The sequence below is a fragment of the Dromiciops gliroides genome, chromosome 3, assembly GCF_019393635.1.
Source record: "Dromiciops gliroides isolate mDroGli1 chromosome 3, mDroGli1.pri, whole genome shotgun sequence".
NCBI classification, from domain to species: domain Eukaryota; kingdom Metazoa; phylum Chordata; class Mammalia; order Microbiotheria; family Microbiotheriidae; genus Dromiciops; species Dromiciops gliroides.
In genome coordinates, this window is record NC_057863.1 from 283144420 (window position 1) to 283171359 (window position 26940).

At 36.9% G+C, this 26940-nt stretch overlaps 1 protein-coding gene across 1 annotated transcript in view; it reads left to right on the top strand.

Moving 5' to 3' along the window:
* CFAP47 (cilia and flagella associated protein 47) overlaps positions 1-26940 on the top strand; it is an 849402-nt gene that overhangs the window by 280600 nt on the left and 541862 nt on the right. The window contains 3 exon segments of the mRNA XM_043993472.1: positions 3179-3295; positions 11342-11476; positions 24484-24602. Coding sequence (XP_043849407.1) covers positions 3179-3295; positions 11342-11476; positions 24484-24602 — 371 coding nt within the window.

Consider the following 26940-nt stretch of genomic DNA (forward strand, 5'->3'; position numbering starts at 1 on the left):
ACTTAAGGAAAATCATTTTAGCAGCAATATGAAAGGGTAAGTTGAAGTGGAAAGGGACTTTAGACAGGAAAACACTTGGAATAATCTAGGAGAGATATGATGGGAGCCTGAACTAAGATGAAAACTGTGTGAATGGAAAGCAGTGGACATTTGTAAGAGATGTGTATTGCTGAACAGCCATCAGCCAGCAGTAGAAGTTGGGTTAGAGAAAGGGAATGATCAAGGTTAAGGTTATATAGTTATATAGACTGGAAGAATGATGCATTCAATAGGAATAGGAAACTTTGGAAAAGGGATAGATTTTGGGGGATGGGGGGAGGGAGAAGATAATGAGTTCTGTTTTGATCATATTGATTCTGAGATGTCTCCAGGATATCCAGGTTCAAATGTCCAATAGATAATTTGTGATAAAGAGATTGTATCTCAGGTGAGTGACTGGGTCCTGGAGTTGTCTTGATTTGGGAATCTCCCACATAGATATGATACTTAAATCCATGGGAACTGATGAGTTCACTGAGAGAGTGAAATGATGTAGAGAGAAAATAGTGTTCCCTGACAACATACTTATGAATATCCAAAGTTAGAGAACATTCTCTGGATGATGAACCAAAAAAGGATATTGTGGAGAGGTTAAATAGGTAAGAGTATAATCAGGAGTGAATAATTTCATAAAAGCTCATTAAGGAGAGAATATCCAGTAGGAAAGAATAGTTGATAGTATCCCATGAAGCAGATATGTTAAGAAGTATGAAGATGAGAAAAATGTAAGATTTTTCAATTAAGAAATCACTGTTGGGGGCAGCTAGATGCAGTGGATAGAGCACAGGCCCTGGAGTCAGGAGTACCTGAGTTCAAATCTGGCCTCAGACACTTAATACTTACTGGCTGTTTGACCCTGGGCAAGTCACTTAACCCCAATTGCCTCACAAAAAAGAAAAAAGAAATCACTGTTAACTTTGGGGTGACATTGTTTCAGTCCAGTGATGAAGTCAGTCTGATTACAATGGGATGGGGAGAAGAAGTGAAGGCAGGGATTGTAGATTGCTTTTTCTAGTTATAGGCAGAGAGATATGAGATGGCACCTTCAGGGAATAATAGGATCTACCAAAGATTTTTTAAGTATGGGGAGATGAGCATTTGTGAAGGTGATAAGGAGAGGTTGAAGACCAATCAAATTACAATGCCCCTTCTCTCCTTAGGAGATATCAAGGGGTTTTGAAATGAAGAGGAGGAGAAAATGAGGTATTTTTTTGATTGGATTTTGGCTGTTAACCAACATATTAACTCTGTTTTGTGACATATGTAAATATGATAAACATACCATCTATATCTTTATCCAGGTCATGGATAAAACTATTAAACAGCATGTGACCAAACACAAGAAACCTGGGACATACAACTGGAAATCTTCCAGCTGTCGTCCATCCATTTTAGTTAATTTTACTTCCAACTATATGTGTTATCATCTATCCAGCATCTGTAAATTTTGTCCATAAGAACACAGAGACTGTAAAGGGATGCTCTAAAATTGAAGCATTTCCTTTATCTACCAATCCCATAACTCTATCAAATAAGCAAATGAGTTTTGTCTGGCATGATTTATTCTTGATATAGCCATTTTGGCTCTTTTTGATAACCATTTCCTTTTCTTCACATTCCATGACTATGCCTTATAAAATACATTGAAGAATCTTACCAGGAATTGAAATCAGGCTAACTGATTTGTGCCTTACTAGATTCTTCTCTCTTTGCATTTTTTTTTTCAAAATAAGTACAGCATTTGCCCTTCTCTGATCTGGCAATCCTTCTACTCTCCATATTCTTTCACGGGTTACTGAGAGAGACTATGTAAGAACATGCACCATTGCTTCCAGTCCTTCATGGTAGGATGTAGTTCGTTTTTGACTTAGTACTTTAACTCATTAAGTGTGTAGGTGGCTTCATAGTATTTATCTCTACTAAGGAGAGAAGCGGCATTTTAATTTGATTGTAAAAAATACAAGAGACTATTGTAGACATATTTATTGTGTTTGGTTATGCAAAGATGAAATATATTGCAGAGTGAAAACACTGCCAACTTAAAAGAATAGAAACATAATGTAACTTTTTCAGTATTAAATAAATGCCTAACTTTCAGAATCTACAAGAAACTGTTATATACTTATAAGACACTACCCATTGGAACAGCAGTTAAAGAATATGAGCACTAAATATAAAGTATGAAATGTCAACTTTTAGTAACATGTGAAAAGATGATGAAATAATTCCCTAATAATTATTGAAATGCAAATCAGAATAACTGCAAGGTACCAACTTAAAACCACAATGAAATTTGACTAGATTAGTGATCTCCGTATTAAAATAGAGCAAAAAATGGTAAAAAAATAATCCAATGCTAGCAAGCCTTTTAGGAAGTAGGTACTTTATACTTATTGATGGTAATATAGACTGTTGCAAATATTTTAGAGACTAATATGACAAGATAAAAACAAATCCTATCTTTTTACCTAACAATTCTATGTCAAGGACTTTAATCCCAAAATATTTTAAAGAGAGAAAAAAAGAATCTATCTCTACAAAAGTATTCGTCAATTGTTTTATTTGTAATGAGCAAAAAAAAAAGTACAAAAAAAGTTGAGCATACAACAATTATGTAATGGCTGATTAAATAAAATGATATTAATGTGATAGAATATTATAATTATATAAAATCATAAATATGAGACATATAATATGGAAAGAATTGAAATGATACAAAGTGAAATCATTAGAACTATATGTTTTTCATATTGATGACAGCGAAGAAAATTTAAAAAACAGCTAAAAGTAGATCCCCATATTTGGGAAGGGACACAGTTGTTAATTTTCTGAATTATATTTTGTCAATTTAAAGTGTTTTGTGCAACATTTTACTCCTAATTTTTTAATATTTATATATCATTGGTTTTGGGAACCATTATGAAGGTGTTGTGTTATTAAGTTTATAACAACAAATTTCAAAGAACAAATGGTTGTGCTTTGTATCTTCTTTCCTCACTCTGGCATTTTGATAAATACCTCTCACTTTCATTACTTGCTTTTTTCCAGATGATACTTTACAATATCAGCAAGAACAATGGTAGAGCAACACTTTTTTTTCCCTGCTCCAACTAAAGAGTCAGGTTTTTGTCTTTTGCAGATACCAACGCATTTTGTAGACATGTATACCTCTCCACACAGTCCTGAACAGCGCTTGCACAATTGTCTGATTGTTGTGAATGCTCTACGTGAAGTTGATTTAAATATAGATATACAGGTAAATGGCTTTATATTATGCCTGCCGTAAACCATTTATGAGCCCTTCTGTTACTTTGCTCCTTTGCAATATTGTCATAATTTTTCAAACACGAATTGAAAAATATTTTTGTACAATATTGCTACAATGTAGAAGCTGAAATATGACTCCAAAGAAGGCTATTGCAATATTTTAATATGTAATATTATATACACCCAACTGTGTACAATAAGCCTCTAGTTCTGTTGAGAGACTCAAAGATCATAAACCACCTGAATAAAACTTTATTTTTATTAATGTTTAATTTTATTGAATGTTTCATTAATGTTCGTAGAGCAGTAAGAATGAATTAAATGAGTAGATTTATATGTATTTGGATGTTTAATTATATTTTATAATTATGTATGTATATAATTTATGGTGATTTATAATTATATAATTTGTAATTTTATAGTGTAAAAATAATAATCGTAGCTTTCTCATTTTGGTGTTCAAATAAATAGGCTTGTGGCAATGCAATAGTGATGCCATATTTCAATTTACTTGGAACCCCAACTTGGAATTCCATTTGATCTTTCAATGTTGTCTTGAATATCATTGAACAAAATATTTATTATAAATATACAGTGCCTTTATAAACACTTCATTAGATAATTTGAGGGAGAAAAAAGCATAAGACATTGACTTTACTCTTGAGGAGGTCATAATCTTAAAGCTAGGTGCATGACAAGTTACTAATGTGAAGGAGTAGTTGATGAAATGTTGAATAAGTGAGACACAGTGTTATGAGAATTTAGAAGAGAGGGTTATCGCTATGGTGGTCAGAAGAGGCTTGAGTGAAATAGGTAGTAATTCACCTAGACTTTGAAAAGATTCAACCATTAGAGTTGGAAAGTGGAATAGTAAAAGAATAGAAATGGAAATGAAAAAGATAAATTTAGGGAAGAGTGAGTTGTCAGTCAGGTTGGAGGCAGAATGTTTGTATTATGGGACATTAGGTGGGAAAAACATGTTAGCCCTAGATTTTTGAATCTTTAATGCCACAATAATGAGACAGGCTCATAGAGACTTTGAAAAAAAAATCGAGGAGGGAAATGCTGCAATAAAAGTTGTTCTTAAAAGATATTGTTAAGGAATGCAAAATATTCTATAGATGAAGTGATTAAAGATAAGAAGTCCATTTTAGGAGGCTGTTGAAATGTTCTAGGATGAAGTAATGAGGGCTTGAACAAATGTGGAGGTGGCAGGCCTTAGAAGTCGTTTGGGTTATACTACTATAAAATAGTAAAAGTTCCTTCTCTGTGATTAATGGCAGAAAGTTATCTAGATTCTGCTTTAATAATTTTTATCCCAGGGAACCCACTACCTCATATAGCCCAATCTAATGTCAGATAGGCCTATAATTAGAAAGTTATTTTAAAAAATTAATGTTGGGGTAGCTAGGTGGCACAGTGGATAGAGCACCAGCCCTGGAGTCAGGAGTACCTGAGTTCAAATCTGGCCTCAGACACTTAACACTTACTAGCTGTGTGACCCTGGGCAAGTCACTTAACCCCCATTGCCTCACTTAAAAAAAAATTAATGTTAAAGAAGGTAATGCTTGGGAAGGAATTAGTAGGTGGCATTGGCTTGGGAAATAGGGGCTCTACCAGTGATAGCTGATTCAACTGATTTGGATTGCAGTATAAAATGTGGAAAGGAAAAGCAAGGTATGAAAAAGAAAATCCTATAGATGGCCCAGTTTGGGTATAGACAGACATAATATGTGAGACAAGACATATAAGGTATTATCTGCCTGTTGACTGGGGAATGGCTAAATAAACTGTAATTCATAAATATAATCAAATAGTATTGAAATATAAGAAAAAATATGAAGGATCAGAGAAGCATAAAAATCTTACATGAACTGATAAAAAGAAAGGTAAGCAAAATAATGAAAACTACATATATAATGAATATAATGGTGTAAATGCAAACAATAATGACAAACCTGAATACTGTATAATTATAATGGTTAAGGGGACAACTAGATGACACAGTAGATAGATCACCAGGCCTGGAGTTGGAAGACCTGAGTTCAAATCTGGCCTCAGACATTTACTGGCTGTGCAATCCTGGTCAAGTCACTTAACCCTGTTTTCCTCAGTTTCTTCATTTGGAAAATGAGCTGGAGAAGGAAATGACAATTACTTCAGAGTCTTTACTAAGAAAACCCCAAATCAGGTTATAAAGAGTCAGACATAACTGATGACTGAACAATGAAATAATGATTAAAATTGAGCCTGAAGAAGACTATCTCTATTTATTTTCTTTGCAAAGGTGAGGGACTATGGGTATGGAATATTGCATTATACTGTTACACTCAGTTGGTATTTTAATTATTGTTCTTTAACTATTTTGTCTCATATTTTTTGTTATGATGTCTGGCTCTTAGGTAGAGAGATACTGGGAAACAACCTCTTTTTTTTTTTAAGGTATTGTATCAGATGGATGCTTTTTTGCTAAAATCCACTAAAATCTGATTTGGATTTGGAGAGAACTCACTGTTCCCTAAACTTACTGTTCACTAAAAATACAAATTGTATTTGGGGCTCTGTGGGAGAATAATGACTAAGGGGCATTAAGACAGAATGATTTGTATGCTACATGTACCAGGGAATCTTTATATGGCTGTGAATAGTAGGAGCTAGTTGGAAACAGAAGGTAGATCTTATTGACCACAGCAGAAGTGGGGTGCCAACTCTCAATAAGTTGTGTTTTTATGCCTTATTCAGCAAGAAAACTAAGAGGGCTGACTCCTTGCCCCCTTAAAAGACCAGCCTCACATGAAACAAGGTTTTTTATTTTGTTTTCTTTTTTTACTGCCCATCCCCAATAATTTTCCACAAAAAGTCTTTCATTGGGAAATATATCTCTATCTATATAGATACAAAGCTCCTCTCTCCATACACATACATATACAATACCCATACATACATATATATACATGCATGCATAAATACATGCATATACACATATATGTAGAGATAGACATATAGATTGATTCTAAGCAATAAAACATAAGCTACTATATCCCTCTATATAAAGTTACTAAGCAATAAAAATAGATATATCTAAATACTAAGATACTATATACAATGATACTAAACAATAAAAATAAATTTAGACATATTTACTACTAAAATTTTTTTCTGAAGAGTTTTTTGGGGGTAATTTTGCTAAGAACAGCTTTTGTTTCATGTAGGGCTACTTCTTAAGGGGGCAGAGAATCCTCTTAGCTTTCTGATGCTTAAAGGATATGGGAAAGCTTGGACACTAATGCAGTATTGGTGGAGTTGTGAAAAGATCCAACCATTCTGGAGAGCAATTTGGAACTATGCTCAAATGCCAAAGAGCTGTGCATACCCTTCGATCCAGCAATACCGCTGCTAGGTTTATGTCCCAAAGACATTCCCCAAAACAGAAAAAGATCTATTTGTACAAAAATATTTATAGCAGCTGTGTAATTTTAAATTCTAAATGTGAGCTCTAATCTGTTCCCCCCACCAGGTTTTGGGGAAAACTGACTAAAATCACTGATAAATGAATTTAGAATTTTTAAAGGTTTATTAAAAGAGAGTAAAAGAAAAAGAGATTGAGAAGAGATTTCTTATTACCTGGCAATCCTAGCCTTCCTAATCTCCCACTTATGAAGTTCCCTGCCACCATGCCCATGTCTTGCAGCCAAAGAGGAAGAACAGTCCCACCAGTGTCTCCTTCCTCCTTGTGTCCTCCTCCCAGAAATGGGAGGCCCCTCAAGTTGATTGGCTGGTAGCCTTGATAGACAGTACCCACAAACAAACATCACTTCCTGACGCAAAGGACCTTGACCACATGGCTTGCCCTCAGAGGTCCTCTCCTCATGGTGGAGCTTTTCCACAATAAGTCCCCACCAGGTGGCATCATTCCAATCATTACACAGCTCTTTTTGTGGTGGCTAAGAATTGGAAATCAAAGGAATGCCCATCAATTTAGGAATGGCAATACAAGCTGTGGTACATAATAGTGATGGAATACTATTGTGCTATAAGAAATGACAAGCAGGATGATTTCAGAAAGGCCTGGAAAGACTTGTATGTACTGATGTATAGTGACTTGAGCATAACCAGGAGAAGGTTGTGCATAGTAACAGTAGTATTGTTGGATAAAGAACTGTGAATGACTTAACTATTCTCAATGATACAATGATCCGAGACAATCCCAAAGGACTATGGAAGAAACATACTATCCACCTCCAAAGAAAGAACTGATATTGATGGAACACAGAGTGAAGCATGATAGTTTTCACTCTTTAGTTTTTTTCTTTTATTCAACTTTTCTTATTCAAAATGTCTAACGTGGTAATGTTTTACATAAACATACATGTCTGATTGCTTACCATCTCAGGGAGGGAGGAAAAGAGGAATAAAAATTGGAACCCCAAACTATAAATAAAAATGTTTATTATTTTAAAAAAAGGATAAAAACTCATCCTATAGAGAGTTGGTGTCAGAGGTTTTAGTAAAACTCTCATTCCTCTGAATTAGCTTTACTAATTGCCTTGGAGACTGTGGAGGCAGAGGAGAAGAATGTTCTGATTCAGTATAATTTTTAACTTGAGGAATTGTATCCTTTTTAATCATTTAAAGTAAAATTGTTTTTATTGTATTTTATGGTCCTTGAGTATCTCATTGCATTTTAACCCCAGGTCTAAATCATTGGATTGGTCCCAGTATGGGGGAGAATAATGGCTTATTGGTTTAGCACAGAATACATTACTAGTAAGATGTGCTTGTTAACAAGACTGGGTCTTCTGAAGAATCTCCATCTCTGACCTATCAGAGAAGGAACTACTGTCATTAAGGCTTCTGTTGACAACAGACCTAGTCCTGTGGCAACCATTTGCCCCCTAACATAGTCACTTAAATGTCCTAAGCCTCAGGGCAGCTAGGTGGCACATTGGATAAAGCACCAGCCCTGGATTCAGGAGGACCTGAGTTCAAATCCAGCCTCAGACACTTGACACTTACTAGCTGTGTGACCCTGGGCAAGTTACTTAACCCTCATTCCCCGCCCCCAAATTAAAAATTTAAAAAAACTGGCCTAATCCTCCCAATAACTTTCCCTGTAGAGTTTAGGAATTTCTAAGAATGTAGATTTTTATAAACCATTTCTGCTTTTCTTTCCATGACACCCAAGCTTACCACTTCTCACTGTATCTGATTTTAACATTCTTTTATTCCCTATGTCTACTTGGGGGCAAGATCCATGGGAAGCAAAAATGATGATGTATAACATTTTATAAGTATCTAATAAACAACTGCATTCTTTAGTATATGGGAACTTCCTTGGGGAATATCTGCTCTGCCCCCTTTGTACTCTTCGGAAGTGGGATGAGAAAATTAGAGATAATTTTCTTTGGTCTTCTTTCTTCACTAATTCAGATCCTAAATATTTATCTTTCGTGTTCCCACTAGAATTATATGTCTAGCACTGAGGCTAGCCACAGTGAAGTCATGGGGGCTGACTTCCTTTGTCAGTTTCTGTTCTTTGTCCACTATCATTCCTTCCCCTAGCTTCATTGCTTAGGGGCAGCCTGTTTCCTCAATAGGGCAACAAAACTCCCCATACCTCCACTCCCTTCTCAGATTCCTTAGGAACCATAATATTCCCAACTATGGTCTAAAGGAAAACAGTGCGAAAGGAAGGAGGGAAAAGGAAAAAAAAAGAAGGCTACCCAGTGTACAAATATTAATGGTGCCTGAAACAGTTTTATGCCTACCCCCAAAGTGTGATACTGATCAATAAAGGTCAGCTTGGCTTGAAGAAGACTTGAGTTCAAATCTAGCCTCAGATATAGCTGTGTGACCTGGAGCAAGTTACTTAATCCCGTTTGCCTTATCTGTAAAATGAGCTAGAGAAGGAAATGGCAAACCACTCCAGAATCCTTGTCAAGAAATCCCCAAAAGGTAGGACACGACTGAAAAAACTCAACAACAACAACAATCAATAAATAATTGTAGAATGATTACAGTTAAGTTAGGAATCTGTTTTGCAAACCTTGTTGGGATATTTGCAAAGAGCTACTTATGAGTTATTTTATATTTCACTTACACTTAAAACTCCAAGTGTGTTCTTTATCGTGTTTTCATTCACTGGGGATGACTCTTTCTCTAATGGTTATTCTGTTGCTTTTTATGCTATGGCTATTGTTGCTGCAACTGCTTCAGTAGCTGAGTTCTGGTTGCTTGGGTGTTCAGGAAGGGGAGGGGTGAAGATACCTTTTGCCTTCCAACTTCTAACAAGGTCCTGCATGAAAAGAAAGAAGTCCCAAAGAGGAGGTGGTCCCACCCTAGACATGGGCTTACCTAAGAGGCTAAGGGGTTTATGGAGCCAGGCTTGGGGAGAGGGAAGAGCAACCTCCCCCTCTCTTTATAGATGAAAGAGTCATCTTTGTTTTACATCTAGAAGTGGGAAGGAGAGGTTTGAGGGGTGGGGACTGTATCCTTATCATATCCATGGAGTTCTACCTCCTCAGGAAATTAAAAGTGGCTCCACAGTAGACAGGAAGTAATCGGAGGATATACACATCTACTCTGAGGTAAGGGAAAAGAATCCTTCCCATTATGAGTCCACAAGAGAGTACTACATAAAGACCAAGTTGACTTCTAAAGATGACAGTCCTTCAGATATTTGAAAGCTAAGTTTCCCTCATTTGTTCATTCATTTCACATATGTATTTTTGTTTTTGTTTTTTGTTGTTGTTTTTTTTTTTTTTTTGCGGGGCAATGGGGGTTAAGTCACTTGCCCAGGGTCACAAATCTGTCTGAGTCCAGATTTGAACTCAGGTCTTCCTGAATCCAGGGCCAATGCTTTATCCACTGTGCCACCTAGCTGCCCCCACATATGTATTTTAAAAAACATTCTCTAGAAACTCTAATCAGTGCTGTTTTTAAAATGTAGTGCCCCTAGAAAGCCCTGTATTCCAGATGTGTTATAAGTAATGCCAAGTACAATGGAGCAATTATCTCCCCTATTTCGGAATAATGTTTCTGGTAATTCTAGCTCCAGACTACATAAGGGTTTTATTTTGTTTTTGGCACTGCTGATACCCTACTGAGCTTGTAGTCACTTAAATCTAAGTCTCCCTATAACCTTCACTAGAAAACTCAGGAATTTCTAGGAACATAAATTTTTGTATACCATTTCTACTTCCCTTTCCATGACACTCAAGCTGATTTTCACATTCCCTTATTCCCTATCTTTGTTTTGGGGGGGCAGCATACATTGGATGGAAAATAATAACATTTTTACAAATATTTAGTAACTAGGCAGCTAAGTAGCACAGTGGATACAAACAGGAAGATTCAGCTTCATGAGTTCAAATCTGGCCTCAGACACTTAATAGCTGTGTGCCCCTGGGCAAGTCACTTAAACCTGCTTGCCTCAGGTTTCTCATCTGTAAAATGAGCTGGAAAAGAAAATGGCAAACCACTTCAGTATCTTTGCAAAGAAAATCCCAAATATTTTCATGAGGAGCTAGGCATGACTGAAACGACTAAAGAATATGATTGCTATGTCCAGACTCATTCATTTCACTGGAGTAGGAAATTCCAGGTAAGGAAAGTCTTGCTATTAATGCTTATAGGCAGCTGTTCTATCATTAACTGTCTAGAGGGTAGCCCAGGGCATTAAGGGCTTAATGGTACTAAGTTGCACTTTACAAATATTATCTTAGTTTATGCTCACAACAGCTCTGTGAGGTCAGCACTGTTATTATGTCCATTTTATAGTTGAGGAAACTTAGAAAAACAGAGATTAAGTGAGTTGCCCAGGGTATCACAGCTAAATATCTGGGGTCACATTTGAACTCAGATCTTTGTGATTCCAGGCCCAGAGCTTTATCTGTTGTACCACCTGGGTGCCTCTTAGGCCAATTCACTATCCACTGCACCACACTGCCTTTTAGTATCTGCCTAATAATGTCTTCACATGTTATGGTTCATCTCTTCTGCTAATTTGTATATATTTTTTCTGCTTTGAAACTAGGCCATTGACATTTGTGATCCAAATCCAGTTCTGATGATTATGCTTTGTGTCTATCTGTATGAAAACCTACCACCTTACTTACCTACGAAGATTGTTGAGTTTCCCTGTTCCCTGCATACCACTGTCATCAGACAGGTATGTATGGCTGTGGGGAGGAACAGAACCTTCTGATCATTGGATCTAAAGGGCTCCCTGAAGTCTAAAAATACTGTCAAGTGTTTAAATGGCAAAGGGATGATAGAACTGCATGCATACTTGCATGTGCTCTTGAACTGCTATCTCAATGGCATGTCAAAAGAGGAAGTGTCACATTCCTGCCTAATCTGGAAATCAGCATGTAACAAATGGTAGGTATACATATTATGAAGTTAATCTCTCAAATTTACCCATTAATCAGCTGGATTTTGGTATTAGTGGTGATTGTTAGTGAGTGTGGTAAGTGGGGAAGAAGAGAGTTGAACTTTATTTTTAAAGTGGTTTTGAATTTTTATGGTCACTAGGTTCATTTATTTATTTCATTTATTAAATAGACAGGAAAGCCTGACATTTTCTGTCTTCCAAGCAGTTGCTTACTTACCAGTGATTTTGTGCAAGTGCTAATAGAGAAAAGTGAACATTCTAACAACAGCGACTTGCCTGGCTAGTATTTACAGATATTAATTTATTGATATTGTATGTAAATTCAGAAAAGAGAGGTTATTCCTGAATAATCAGTATAGGCTTCTTGCAGAAGGTGGCTTTTGAACATAACCATGATTCTAGCACTTTTGTGAACTATCAGCTTATTGTAATAGGAAAATTTGCCAGAGAGGAAAAAAGGTTATTCTCATGGATTCAATTATCTCTACATGGGTGATTCTCAAATCTATTCTCCAACACTATGCTCTCTCCTGATCTCCAGTCTCTTTCAGTCCAGTCTGATCCCCATTTTTCTTCCTTCCTTCCTTCCTTCCTTCCTTCCTTCCTTCCTTCCTTCCTTCCTTTCCTTCCCTTCCCTTCCCTTCCCTTTCCTTCCCTTCCCTTCCCTTCCCTTTCCTTCCCTTCCCTTCCCTTCCCTTCCCTTCCCTTCCCTTCCCTTCCCTTCCCTTCCCTTCCCTTCCCTTCCCTTCCCTTCCCTTCCCTTCCCTTCCCTTCCCTTCCCTTCCCTTCCCTTCCCTTCCCTTCCCTTCCCTTCCCTTCCCTTCCCTTCCCTTCCCTTCCCTTCCCTTCCCTTCCCTTCCCTTCCCTTCCCTTCCCTTCCCTTCCCTTCCCTTCCCTTCCCTTCCCTTCCCTTCCCTTCCCTTCCCTTCCCTTCCCTTCCCTTCCCTTCCCTTCCCTTCCCTTCCCTTCCCTTCCCTTCCCTTCCCTTCCCTTCCCTTCCCTTCCCTTCCTTTCTTCCTTCTTTTCATTCTTTCTTTCATGGGGCAATGAGGGTTAAGTGACTTGCCCAGGGTCACACAGCTAGTAAGTGTCAAATGTCTGAGACTGGATTTGAACTCAGGTCCTTCTGAATCCATGGCCAGCACTTTATCCAGTGTGCTACCTAGCTGCGCCAATAATTGGCTATTGGACATTTCAAACTGGATGTCTCTTAGATATTTCAAGGGCAGCTAGGTGGCACAGTGGATAGAGTGCTGGGCCTGAAGTCAGGAATACTCATCTTTATGCGTTCAAATCTGGTCTCAGACACTTACTAGCTGTGTGACCCTGGGCAAGTCACTTAACCCTGTTTGCCTCAGTTTCCTTATCTGTAAAATGAGCAAGGTAATAGAAGGAAATGGCAAACCACACCAGTATCTCTGCCCGGAAAACCCCAAATGGGGTCATGAACAGTCAGACATGACCAAAAAGTTCAATGACAAATAGTCATCTCAAAATCAACATATCCAAAACCAGAACTTCTTATCTTTTCTTCCAAATCCTGCTTTCTTTCTACCTTTTGTTTTGTCTTGCTTTCTAAAGGGTACCATGATATTTTCAGTTACTCAAGCTTGCAATCTAAGTGTTATCCTTAACTACTCATTCAAGTTAAACTCACACATCCAATTTGTTTCCAAGTTACGTTGTTGCTTCCTTCTCAACATCTCTTGTATATGTCCCCTTCTCTTCACTCATACAGCTGCCACCCGGATGTGGCGCCTCATCACTTAATGCCTAGAATATTGTAAATAGCCTTCTGCCTGATTTCTCTTCCTCAAGACCCTCTCCATTCCAGTCCATCCTCCATTAAGCTCCAAAGTGATCTTCCTAAAGTTCAGTTCTAACCATGTTGCCCACAATTCAATAACTCTAGTTGTCTCCTTCTCTGATTGGCTTTTCTATCCCTTTATAACCCAGTCTCCTTTTGCCTTTCCAGGCCTTTTACACTTTATTTGCCATCCCAACCCATAGTCTGTGATCCAGTGACATTGGTTTCTTTGCTTTTCCTTGAACAAAATACTCTAGCTCCCTGCCCAATGACTTTTCTGCTGGCTGCTGCAGATTCCTTCAATGATTTCTCTTCTCAACCTCTACTTCACTTCTCAGGCTTCCTTTAAGTCCTAGCTCAAATACCACCTACTTTAAGAGGCCATTCACATTTTCCAGGTGGCTTGTGACTTCCCTCTAGGAATCCCTCCCGTTTATATTGTCTACATCTTTTATATACATGACTATTTGTGTATTGTTTACCCCATATTTACCCTTTCTTTGTATCCTCTAGACTTATCACAGTACCTGATACAGTGTGACTTAGAAAATGATTGTTGAATACTTATCTCTATTGAATTATATGTTATTAGATTGAACTCAGTGCTCCAGCCTAACACTATCTTTTGGAACCTCACTTTGCCATCTAGTACATTAACTTTCCTTCAAAGCTTTGTGTCATGTTCAACTATGATAAGCATGCCATCTTGTGTATTTATTTAAGTCACTGAAAACAATATTAAACAAAACATAGAGACTAGTACAGAATACTCAGGTACTTTAGTGGAGACCTGCAAAGTTGACATTCAATCATTAATGATTATTTTTGTACCAATTCATTAAATCAGTTCAGCATTCTTCTAATTGTTTTATTGTCTAGTCTACTTCCTCTCATCTTCTCCATAGGAACTGTATGAGAAGCTTTATCAAATTCTTTCTAACATCTAGGTAAACTCTGTCTATAACATTCTCCTCCTATATGCCCCCAGTGAGAGACTATGATAAAGTCTAGAAGAGTGCAGCTATGTGGGAAATGATGAGATGGCTGCCCTTCTAACCTCTTCATTTGGAGAATATGGACAGAGCTTTCCCATGTCCATTCATTTTATGACTCTTGTTTAGATAAAGGTCTAGTTGAGCCTATTGATTACAATCTTTTTTTGTGGGGCAGTGAGGGTTAAGTGACTTGCTCGGGGTCACACAACTAGTAAGTGTCAAGTGTTTGAGGCTGGATTTGAACTCAGGTCCTCCTGAATCCAAGGCCAGTGCTTTATCCACTGTGCCGCCTAGCTGCCCAATGACTAAAATCTAGGGAAGCATATTCCAATTTAAGGTTCAGGAAACATAACTTCTAAAGAGCCTTTTGTTAATGTAATTGGAACTTGCTCTATGCCCTAAGAAGTTACCACTGAAAATGTGGTAGGCTGAATTTCTTCTTGTGGATCAGGCAAACTATTATTCTCACCAGTTCTTACTATTTTCTTGTTCTTGACTTCAAATGGACTTCCAAAAAGAAGTTGAAGTCCAAGGAGAAAACACATGAGATGCTGTCTCTGTCTTGCCAGAGAACAAGGTTGGTGTAGGAGGGAGCAGCAGCCATGACTACCTCCTGGACTGTCTGAGCTGAGGAATGATGTATCACCTCTTTGATAGACAGGAGCAGAGATTATAGAGTCTGAGTATGGAGGAGAGTAGACCAGGAAAAATTATATAACAGATGAAATTGTAAGCTTATTAGAACATAGCTGTGACCAGGAACAAGGCACTAGGAATGAGTAAGGCAATGACCAATAGGCCCTGGGACTGGTGAGGAACATCATTCTGATGAATACTTTTCTGCACTCCCCCACTCTGGTCTCCCAGAAAGAAAACCATTTGCCCTTTCAAATCTTTCACTTCTTTCTTCACACCTTTCTGATTCAAAGGGAGAAGCCTGGGTGGATGGGAGAAAAGTCAATTTTATCTTCAGGAGAGTCTTCAAGTAGCTCTTGGGTGAGTTATTCTCTCATTGTTTACTTTCAGTGTTTATGGTATTAAAATGTATCATGGGGGCAGCTAGGTGGCACAGTGGATAAAGCACCAGCCCTAGATTCAGGAGTACCCGAGTTCAAACCTGGCCTCAGACACTTGACACTTACTACCTATGTGACCCTGAGCAAGTCACTTAACCCTCATTGCCCCCCAGCCCCCCCCAAACCAAACAAAAATGTTGTTATAAAAATTTTGTAATTTGTGTGAATGTTGCCTATGTAGGTTATGGGTCTATCCACTTGGCTTGTCTAAATGTGACTCACTGGGAGGTTTTAATAGATATCTCAGGAATCTTGCCATCCATGATTTCTGCCAACAGGAGAGAGTGAGAAAGGGTAACAAGGCTAGTCACTCAGCTCTGCTCAAAGAAGGGCTAGCAGAAAAAAATTCTTTATTGTTAACTTAAAGAAAATGATTTTATTTGCTAGGGGACTCAAAATGCTTTCCAGTCGTCTTCATGATCCTCTCCTGTGTAATTAGCATTTGATAAGAAAATATGAAGTCTGGATGTTTTGAGTACACCATCCTCTTTAAGGGATAAGGGGACATAACCAGGAAAAGGGTTGGATACCATATTTCAAGAAATCAGAAATGAAAACTTCTGTCTTTTTGAAGAAGAGAGCAAAGTGAAAATAGAATGCATTGGTAATTTCTAGGAATTGCCACATGAAAACTCCTCAGAACATAATAATTAAAATATAGAGATCTCAGGTCAAAAGGAAAATACTTCAAATAGTCATAAAGAAAAAAAAAGTTCAGGTAGAAAGGAACTATAGGAAGGGTCACACCAGAGCAGCAGCTATTCTAGAGGGAGGAGACATTGGAGACATATTCCAAAAGGCAAAATATTATAACAAAGAAAACATATGACAAGAAATCCCAACTGAGGAAAAAGTAGATCTTTAACAAAATAAGGAATTTTTAAGCATTCCTGGTGAAAAGTTCTGAAGGAAGTAGACACTTTAGAATGGAAATGCAAGAAACAGGAGAAGCATAGAAAGGTACAGGCAATTCATAAATTCAAAGGGACTATGTGAGGATGAACTACTTATATGCTTAATGTTGGGAGGGGAGAAGCAATAAGCATACTCTTAGGACTTTAATGTCTTCATTGGTCAAAGAGAAATTTTTAAATAAGACAGGGGAAGGGACTAGGAAAGGTTTTGTCTTATTCTGGTTATCTTAGATCTAGGGGACTATACTTTGGAGGAAATGAGAATGAAACAGAAAGAACTCACAAAATTATGTCATAAGAATACATAAGATAAAGAGTATGAAAACATGGAGAAGGGGATGGGGGGGCAGGTATCCCATGGAATTAATTTTCATCTGATTTCCTTTTATCTTCATGTTCCAAGAAACTCTTCTTTGGGAAATCTCATCACCCAGCAAAATTAAATCAAACTTGGTCCTTACAGGTCATTAGTGCCCTCTGATCCTCTGATTGGAGGGCAGAGCTATGAACTCCAAACTTTCCATTTAAAGAGGCAGCCTAGGGCAGTCTTCTCCTCTTATATCACCATCTGCACAATTTTTTAATTTCTTTGGACTTCTCCATTATGTCCCCACCCCCAATAAGATTAGATTTAAAGCAAGGGTGCCCATTATCACTTCTAGTATTCAACATAGTGCTAAAATGCAACTAGAGCAATGATAGAAAATGAGGGAATAAATATAAAATAAGAGAAAAATTTGTCGCTTTTTGCAGATATGATTTTTTTATTTGGATAATCACAGAATCAACTAAAATTAACTGAACCAATTAACTATATCAGAAAAAAAACTGTAGCAGGTAAAATATGTTCACATAAAACATGAGCATTTCTCTATGTAACCAACAAAACTCTTCAGGAAAAGACAGAAAGACACATTCTATTCAACACAGCTATGGAATGTAGAAAGTACCAGAGAGTTTATGTACTAAGACTAACACCACACAGGAACTAATGGAATGCTCCTACAAAGCATTGCTCACAGAAATAAAGACAGAACTAAATAATTGGAGAACTATTCATTTCTTATGGGATTTGTATTTATAGCATGGGAGTTCTCATTTTTAAAATAATGAATAGTGAGTTTCTAGTGTATAATTTTAGCCACTTGGTCATGTCTTTCTAGGTATCTGCTAGATGCTAACTTTTTGCAATGTACAATAGTAGAAACTCAGTTTCCATCATTTCATTATATAATCAGTATCAATCAGTTGTCTTAGGCACTATAACAATAGCATTTTTGTAATTTATGGTGGCATTGACCTAATCCTGAATGCTGTCAGAAGCCCCTTCCATGTCTATAAGCAAATTTGCATGACTCAACTATTTGTTGGATGCATTTTTGTTGACATATTTTGGTTAAAACCAAATGGATGTCATCTGTATAAATAAAGTATTTTGATTCCACTATTATGCTGCAAAGGGATTCATGAGAATGAAGACTGTCTCAGTAGCAGCAGCAACAGAGAAAGTGAACAATGTTGGTGATGGTACCTCATTAGAAATTGGCAGTGAATATGGATCAAGAGGAAAAATGGCAGATTCTATATTAAGTGGATATGGTAGAGCACCAAATTATAACTGACCTCATACTTATTAATTTATAAGTCAAATCTTCTAGGAGCCATCACATCCTCATTTTTAAAAATAACATAAACCTGCATTAAGAGATGAAGCCTTAAGAATCCAGAATCAAGTTGGTTTTCTTTTGAAGTGGACTTAGATGTTTAAGGATATGAGAAAAGAATTTCTTTGAAAAGCAACCATGTATGAATCAAGGCTAAACATGTTGAAGTCCTTGAATGTGACATACTGGTTAGTGGCATTTTTAAATTGTAATTTATTAGGCAGAGTGCTTTTCCTTCACCATTCCATAAAATGGAGATTAACTCAAACCTACATTTAAATTACCCACTCTTGGCATTCTAAAAGGGTAAAAGTACACTTGTATAAAAAATAAATACAGTATCTTGAAAATTTTGAGCTTATTAAAATGGTGTTTGAAATAAATTGCGATTTTATTACATAGCAGCATAGTTTTACAATAGGTAGGAGAGCAACAGAAAAAACTTCATCTAATTCCTCTCTACTTTTAAAAACTGATTTTCTTTATATTTCATTACTTTGGTAAGCCCATGATTTCAATGGGAGTAAAAACTCTTTCACTTAGGGAAGATTACAACATATCTTTGCCTTCTTATGATGTCTAATTCTCCAAAGAAGATTGCCCATATGCTGGAGTCTTTCCTCAAGTTCTTTTTAATATTTTGTGAATACTAAATCATGTTGTCCATGTGACCTCATCTTCCTTTTCCTTCCCAATCCCTTGCATACTTATTTCTAACTCTAGTACTCAATTGAAACTGTTCTCTTCAAGGTTATATCTCTTCATTGTTAAAGCCATTATCCTTATCTCAGCCTGCATTCTACTTGACTTTTCTGTATTTTTTGACACCATCAATCACCCCCCCTAAACTTTCTTACTTACTTTGGATTCATTCTAGCTGTCATTCTTTCTCACTCTCTTTTACTGGATTATTTTCTTATGCCAATTACATGTCAGAGCCCATTAATGCTGCATCTTGAGGTTTCTCTTTCCATGATGTCTCCCTTGGTGATAGTATAACTCTTAAATGTTCAGTTTTTCATTTCTTTGCACATTACTTCAAAATCTGTCTAGCTTTTATCACTATCCTGAACCTTATTTTAGTATCATCAGCAGACAGACACATTATTTTAACCCAAATATACTGTAGGCGTTTCATATTCAACATGTCCAAAACATTACTTATGATATAAAAACAATAATAATTTAGCCAGCACATATGTATATACATGTATATGTATATCTATATATTTATATCTATACACACACACACACACACACGTACACACAAACATTTGCATATACACATACAGCACTTTGTATGTGCCAGGCACTGTGCTATATGCTATACAAATATCATCTCACAATAATTTTGGGAAATAGGTACTATTATTGTCCTTATTTTATAATTGAGGAAACGGGGGTAAAAAGATTTTAAGTGCTTTGCCCAAGGTGATAAAGCTGGTAAGGCTGTATTTGAACTCAGGTTTTTCTGACTCCAGGCCCAATCATCAATCCACGATGCCACCTAATTGCCCTTTTCCATTCTTCAAATTTTCATTTCTCTTAATGGTATCATAATCTTTTCAGATGCCCAGATTAATTCCAGAAATTCATTCTACTTTTATAATGTTTCTTACATCTGACTTTTTCTCTCCACTCATATAGTCTTTATCATAGTGTAATTTAGTTGTGTGAGGGTGTTTGCCCTACAATGGGGTAATTCCCTTTACTGAGAATTTTGGGATTTTTAGATGGTGTGGGGGGAAGAGAAACAGTTGTTTTGAAAGAGAAGAGATGATGTATCTCAATGTTAACACTCCTGCTCACTGAGCTCTGTGTAAGATAATAATTAAGTTTTAAAAAACTTTTTGTCTTATATTGATTCCTTAAAATATCAAAGTGATCTCCCTTTTCTCCCTCTTCTACAAGACAGCAACCAATCTGATAGAGGTTATATATGTACAATCTGCAAGTACTCGGTTTTTTTAGTTGGTATTCAATAAATATCAGTTCTTTCTCTGGAGGTGGATAGCATGCTTCATCGTTAGCCCTTTGGGATTGTCTTGGATCATTGTATTGCTGAGAGTAGTTAAGTCATTCACAATTGCTCATAGAAAAATACTGCTGTCATTGTGCACAATGTCCTCCTGGTTCTGTGCACTTCACTATACATCAGTTCATATGAGTCTTTCCAGATTTTTCTGAAAGGATCCCGCTTGTCATTTCTTACAGCACACTAATATTCTATTACAATCATATACCACAGCTTGTTCAGTCAATCCCCAATTGATGGACATTCCTTTGATTTCCAATTCTTAGCCACCACAAAGAGTTGCCATAAATATTTTTGTACAATTTTTTCCCTTTTCTCTTTTTCACAATTACAATTGTTAACTGTTTCCCTCCATCCTATTACCTTCCCCATGTTATTTACTCTACTATCTATCTTCTTTCACCCTATCCCTTCTCAAAATGGATTTGCTTCTGACTGCCCTCTTTCCCCTCTTATTTTCCTGCAGGGTTAGATAGATTACTCCACCCAGTTGGTTGTGTATGTTATTCCCTCCTTGAGCCAAGTCTGATGAGATTAAGGTCTTTGAGCCAATTCTAATTTGTGTTAGGCTAATTTACTGCCCATCTTTAATATATTAGCCACCCAATTGTGTGTGTGTGTGTGTGTGTGTGTGTGTGTGTGTGTGTGTGTGTTAATCCCTCCTTGAGGCAACTCTGATGATATTAAGGTCTTTGAGCCTATTCTGATGAGTGTAAAGTTCATTTAATGCACTGCTTCTCCCCCGTCTCTCCCCCTACTCCATAAGCCTTTTCCTGTTTCTTTCATGTGGAATTTCACCTCATTTTATCTCTCCCCTTCCTCTCCCCCAGTCCATTCCTTTCACCTCTCAATTTTACCCTAAAGATGTCATCATGGGGCAGCTAGGTGACAAAGCACCCACCCTGGACCCAGGAGGACCTGAGCCCAAATCTGGCCTCAGACACAAAAGCACTCACCCACTGTATAACCCCAGGCATGTCATCCCACTCCAACCACCCCTCAAAAAGAAAGAAACAAAAAAATACTTTACAGATATCATCCCTTCATAATCAATTCCCACCTGTGGCCTCTGTCTAAATTTATTTCTATCATCTGCCCTAATACTGAAAAAGTTATTATGAGTTAGATATATTAACATCCCATGTAGGAATGTAAACAGTTTAACCTTTTAACATCTCTCTTAATTTCTTTTTCCTGTTTACCTTTTTATGGATCTCTAGGATTTTGTATTCGAAAGTCAAATTTTCCATTCAGTTCATGTCTTTTCATCACGAATGCCTGAAAGTCCCCTTTTTCATTAAAGTCTCTTTTTTCCTCTAAAATATTATAATCAGTTCCTGCTGGATAGGTGATTCTTGGCTGTACTCCCAATTCCTTTGCCTCCTGGAATATCGTATTCCATGCCCTCTGATCCTTTAATATAGAAGCTGCTAGATCTTGTGCTATCCTGATTGAGGCTCCACAGTACTCGAATTCTTTCTTTTTGGCAGCTTGCAATATTTTCTCCTTGACCTGGGAGTTCTGGAATTTGGCTATAATATTCCTGGGATCCCCTTTTGGGATATCTTTTAGGATGTCATAAGTGGATTCTTTCAATTCCTATTCTACCTTCTGCTTTTAAAATATCAGGGGAATTTTCCCTGATAATTTCCTGGAGTATGATTTCTAAGCTCTTTCCTTGATCATGGTTTTCAGGTAGTCAAATAATTTTCAAATTGTCTCTCCTGGATTTATTTTCCAGGTCAGCAGTTTTTCCAAGAAGATATTTCACATTGCCATCTATTTTTTTTTTATTCATTTGGATTTGCTTTATTGTGTCTTGGTTTGTCATAAAGTCGCTAGCTTTCATTTGACTTTTTCTCATGTCTTTCCTGCATCACCCTCATTTCTCTTTGCATTTTTTCCTCTCCCTCTCTGACTGTATCTTCAAAGTCATTTTTGAGTATCTCTATGGCCTGAGACCAATTCACATTTTTCTTGGAGGATTTAGATGTAGGGGCTCTGATGTTGCTATCCTCTTCCAACGGTGTACCTTGATCTTCCTTGTCACTAAATAAGCTTTCTATGGTTTGCAATTTTCTCTGCCTGCTCATACTGCCTGTCTTTCACTTGACTTTTAATTCCTGATTAGTTTGGGGTCCTGCTTCCAGGATACACTGTCCCAAGCTTTAGGGGGTCCCAGGTGTTATGATTTAATGAGGGGCAGTTTCTTCACTTGCCTGGCTCTTTCTCTGGTCTGTAGATAACCCCAGGCCAACTTGTCAATCAACTAGACAACAAAACTTTGTGTGCCATGGTTTCTAGCTCTGACAACTCTGCACCCCTCCCCTACCTGGGCTGCCACTGCTCAAGGTTTCTTCCCAGTTCCCTGCTGGGGTAGGACTTCCAAATCCCCCCCACTTAGCTCCTGCATATATACCTGTAGACTCCCCCCTGGCCAGCTATTCAGTCCTATCACCAGACCATGAGCTTAATTTGAGAAGATGTTGGCACTGCAGCTGATTTGGAGGTTAGGGGGTAAGTTTTTACTGTGCAGCTTGCCTGGGGCTGTACCTGTGTTGGCGTAATTGTGGACCTGGACTCCACTCCCAGCCCATCACCCCCTTCTGCCAAACTTCTAAGCTGCCTTTAGCTGGAAAATAATCTCAGCCATCTTTTTATGGGTTCTGCTGCTCTAGGAGTTGTTTACTGGTTGTGTTCCCTTTTTTTGTGGGGATAATTGTGTCAGGAAGTCTGAGCAGTTACTGCCTTTCCTCTGCTTGGCTCTGCCCCCCAGATCTCTGGCCAATTGTACTTTTAAAGGAGTTGTTTTCTTCAGTGGATTTTTGTATCTCCTTTTCTATTTGGTGGATTCTATTTTTTAAGTAATTATTTTCTTTTTCCAAGCTACTGCCTTTTTTTCATAATTCTCTTGCTTCACTCTCATTTTTCCTCCATTTTTCTTTTCTGTCTCTCTGATTTTTAGACTCTTTTTTGATTTCTTCTCAGAAATGTCATTTCTGGGCTTGGGGCCACTTTCTGTTGTTGTTTGGGGCTTTGCCCATAGTTGTTTTGACATAATTTCCTCTTTTGAGTTTATGTCTTGATTTTCCCTCTCACTATGATAACTTTCTGTGGTCAGATTATTTTTTTGCTCATCGTTTTTGGCCTTTTACTTTTTTTCCCCCAAATTTGAGCTCTGTTTCTGGGATGGAAGGGGAATTGTCTCAGGCTTCTTTTTTCTGGGGCTGAATGCCCTGATTTTTTAACTGGTGATGCACTGATGTTGCTCTGAGGTCCATTGAGGACCGTTCTGTCTGGTGCTGCACAGAGAGGGTGATTTGGGGTGGGGTAGCTAATGCTGCTGGTGGCCATAGGGGTCTGGTTGATTACCTGGTTCTGAACTGGTATTCCATTTCTGGTTTCTGGCATGCTGAGGCAGGTGCTATGTTCCTGTGTTAGATTTTGCCTTCTTCACTGAAGCACAGGTAGATCCTAGAGATGGTGTCTGCCAATTCCTCTGGTTATTTTTAAATATATGGGGGGGGGCGGTGCGCGGGGTGTCCAGGTGTTGGCATTTGACTATTTGTCCTCATTAGAGCTCAGGATCTCCCATTGGTTTTCTAAGGCAAGGCTTACTGCTGGCTTGCTGGTTCTTTTCCTGTCCTGGACTGTGCTCCCTTTTTACCTGAGTGAGACAAACCTTTCCTGCAGACCTTTCAAGGTTCTTGGGCCAAAAGATCGTTTTACCCCATCTTTTTTGCTGATTCTGCTATTCCAGAATTTGTTTTGGGGTGCCATTTTATGATTTTTGGGGGTGAATATAGGAGAGTTATGGTGATTTTCTTCTTACTCTTCCATCTTGGCTCCTGGAAGTCCTCCCCTACTCTTTAAAACTCAGCTTGAGAAAAAAGGTAGACTAGAACACAGTAAATCTGTATTCTAATTCAGTTTTGTCCATTTGTTCATTGCTTTGGACAAGGCATTTCACTTTTATTGTTCACTTTTTTTCCACTGTAAAATAAGGAGGTGAGACTCTTTTCCAATTCTATGTTTCTTTCATTTTTATTTGGAAGGTCATTTGAAGAGCATTTGGTTTGGAGGCCAAAGACGTGGGTTTGAATTCCAGCTCTATTTTTTACTATTTCACTCTGGATTCAGTTTTCTCATCTGCTAAATGAGAGGATGAGACTAGATTATCTCTAAAATTCTTTTCAAATCCATATTCCATCATTTTATTATCTTCTGATCATAACTTGCCCACATTTTTTAATGTGGTCTAATAATTGCAATGCATTTTCTTCTTTTGTAGATTCTTCTGAAAAACACAAGCCCTAAGAATTTAGTATATAATGCTAGAATTATAGGATGGGATGCGGCAGATTTTTCATTGCCTGAAGAATATCAGAGCGTTATAACCATTGCTTCAAGGTAAGGAAATTTCTCTTTGGCTTTGATAAAATGAACAACACTAGTATTTTAACAAAGGACATGAGTATGCATTAGTAATCTGATTCAGCTGTAGATACATGATAACAGGCTTTCATTTAGGAATCAATGAATTATTCAAAATACAAATATGCACTATTTTGTCTTTTTCTTTTAAAAAAAGGCTGGTTTGCCAAAGAGATATGTCTTCCTTTTATTCAAGCATTTATTTTTAATTTTACATATGTAATAATCATTGATGTTAGGAAAGAAACAATTTATTATGCACCTATTTTGCTACATATATTCTCTCATTTTACCATTACAATAACCATGGGAAATTAGTGCTCTTATTGTCCCCAATTAACAGTTCTGGAAATTGAGGCCAAACAGACATTGTATGACTTTTCTAAGATCACGGAGCTAGTAAGTATATGAGGCTGAATTTGATCTGAGGTATTCATGACAGAAAGCCCAACAATCTGTATATTTTACCATTACCTGCCTTAAATAGATTTATCTTTTTTTAAATCATTTGTATTTCATACCTCTGATTATAGCTTTATCTGAAATATATAGTAAAAACATCAAGAAGTATGTTATCTTCTTTAGAAAGGCATTCTAAAAACTATGAGTGGCTTAATAAATGTTGTTTTGGTGTGGATGCACTGAAGGCAAAAATTCTCATTTAATCAGAAATTTCAAGATAAGCATAATTTGCTAATATGAATGAATATTAGCCAATCAAGAAATTAATTTAGTCAGTCATGCTTTTTAAATGAACATTATTTAAAATAATTTCTTCTTTACGATGAAAAAGCATTGTTGTTCAATTATTTTCAATTGTGTCTGACTATGATGTCATTTGGGGTTTTCTTGGCAGAAATACTGGCGTAGTTTCCATTTCCTTTTTCAGCTCATTTTCCAGATGAGGAAACTGAGGCAAACAGGGTTGTTATTTGCCCAGGGCAACACAAATAGCAAGTGTCACAGGCCAGATTTGAACTCAAGAAGATGAGTCTAAAATTTTTTTTAAATAACTCAAAAAATAAAGTCTAAAAAAAAAAAATAAAAAGATGAGTCTTTCTGATTCCAAGTCTGACATGCTATCTATTGAACCACCTTGCTGTCCCAAGAAAACATTATAATGATGAATTTTCTAGTTTGAATATATGTAGTATCTAAAATTGAATATCAGCCTATATTACTCCACTAACCTAGATAATGTTCTTTAGGGTTTGGAATCAATTAGCTCCATAAATCATATTAAAAAAGAACATGTAATACAGGCCACCCTTTAAAAAAGTGAATTATTAAAACTATTCCACCTTCAATGTTTGCTTTAGGTCAACACTTAATCAAAATTACATATTTTGAACTAATTGTCTCTCCCATGTTTCCTTTTTACCAGAGCAATCAAAGAATCTTTTATTTCAAAGCAACGACATCCAATCTAAATAATAATTAAAATTCTTCCATAAAAGCAGGGGTATACTTTTCCTTGTCTTTCCAGCTGATCTCAACATTACCAAAGGGAGAAGAGAACATGTGAGAGTGGGCATAAATATAGGAAGAGCACACACCCAGGGAAACTCACTTACCAAGGCTGGAGGAACAGTGTGGAACATCATTCAATCTCCCTATTTTTGCATAGTGTTGTAGTTAAATTTATTTTAGAGCCTTATTGTATCATTAGCCTTGGTTCCAGTAGGAGCAATTTTTGATGTAGACGAATTTGATACTTCATTGACTAAATCTTCTTGAATGGATTCCCAGAAGGATCTTCTTTCTAATGAATTTTGCTTTCTGATGGTAAAGTTCTAGTAAATTTGACAAACTATGTTATCTTATGATAGTATTATATTAGAAAACAAAATGTCAAATGAAGATGGTAGAAAACAATGTATTTTTTAAGTTGTTGAAAATATATTTAAATGTGAATGTTATAAGATGCCACAGTGTGAAACATTTTTTTTTTTAATAGCATTAGATTTGAAGTTAGAGGATTTGGTTTTGAATTCTAGTGTCAACATTTGTCATCTATGTGATCTGGGGATGTTATTTAACTTCTTTCATCAATAGTTTTATTATATGTAATATGGGAATAACACATTTTTGACCTTTAACAGTTATGAGGAAACTGCTTTATAAAGTGCTAAAATAAATGCAAATCACTTAACATGAGGGTAAAGAGAAGCTAGCAATGAATTATTAGACTAGAAAAAAAAGTCTTTTTTTTGCCTTCAAATAAGAATGTACCTTATATCTCATCTAGATGAGAATCCATTCTCTCTTAAAATACTACTAGAAGAAATTCCATGACCACTGCAATGCATTACTG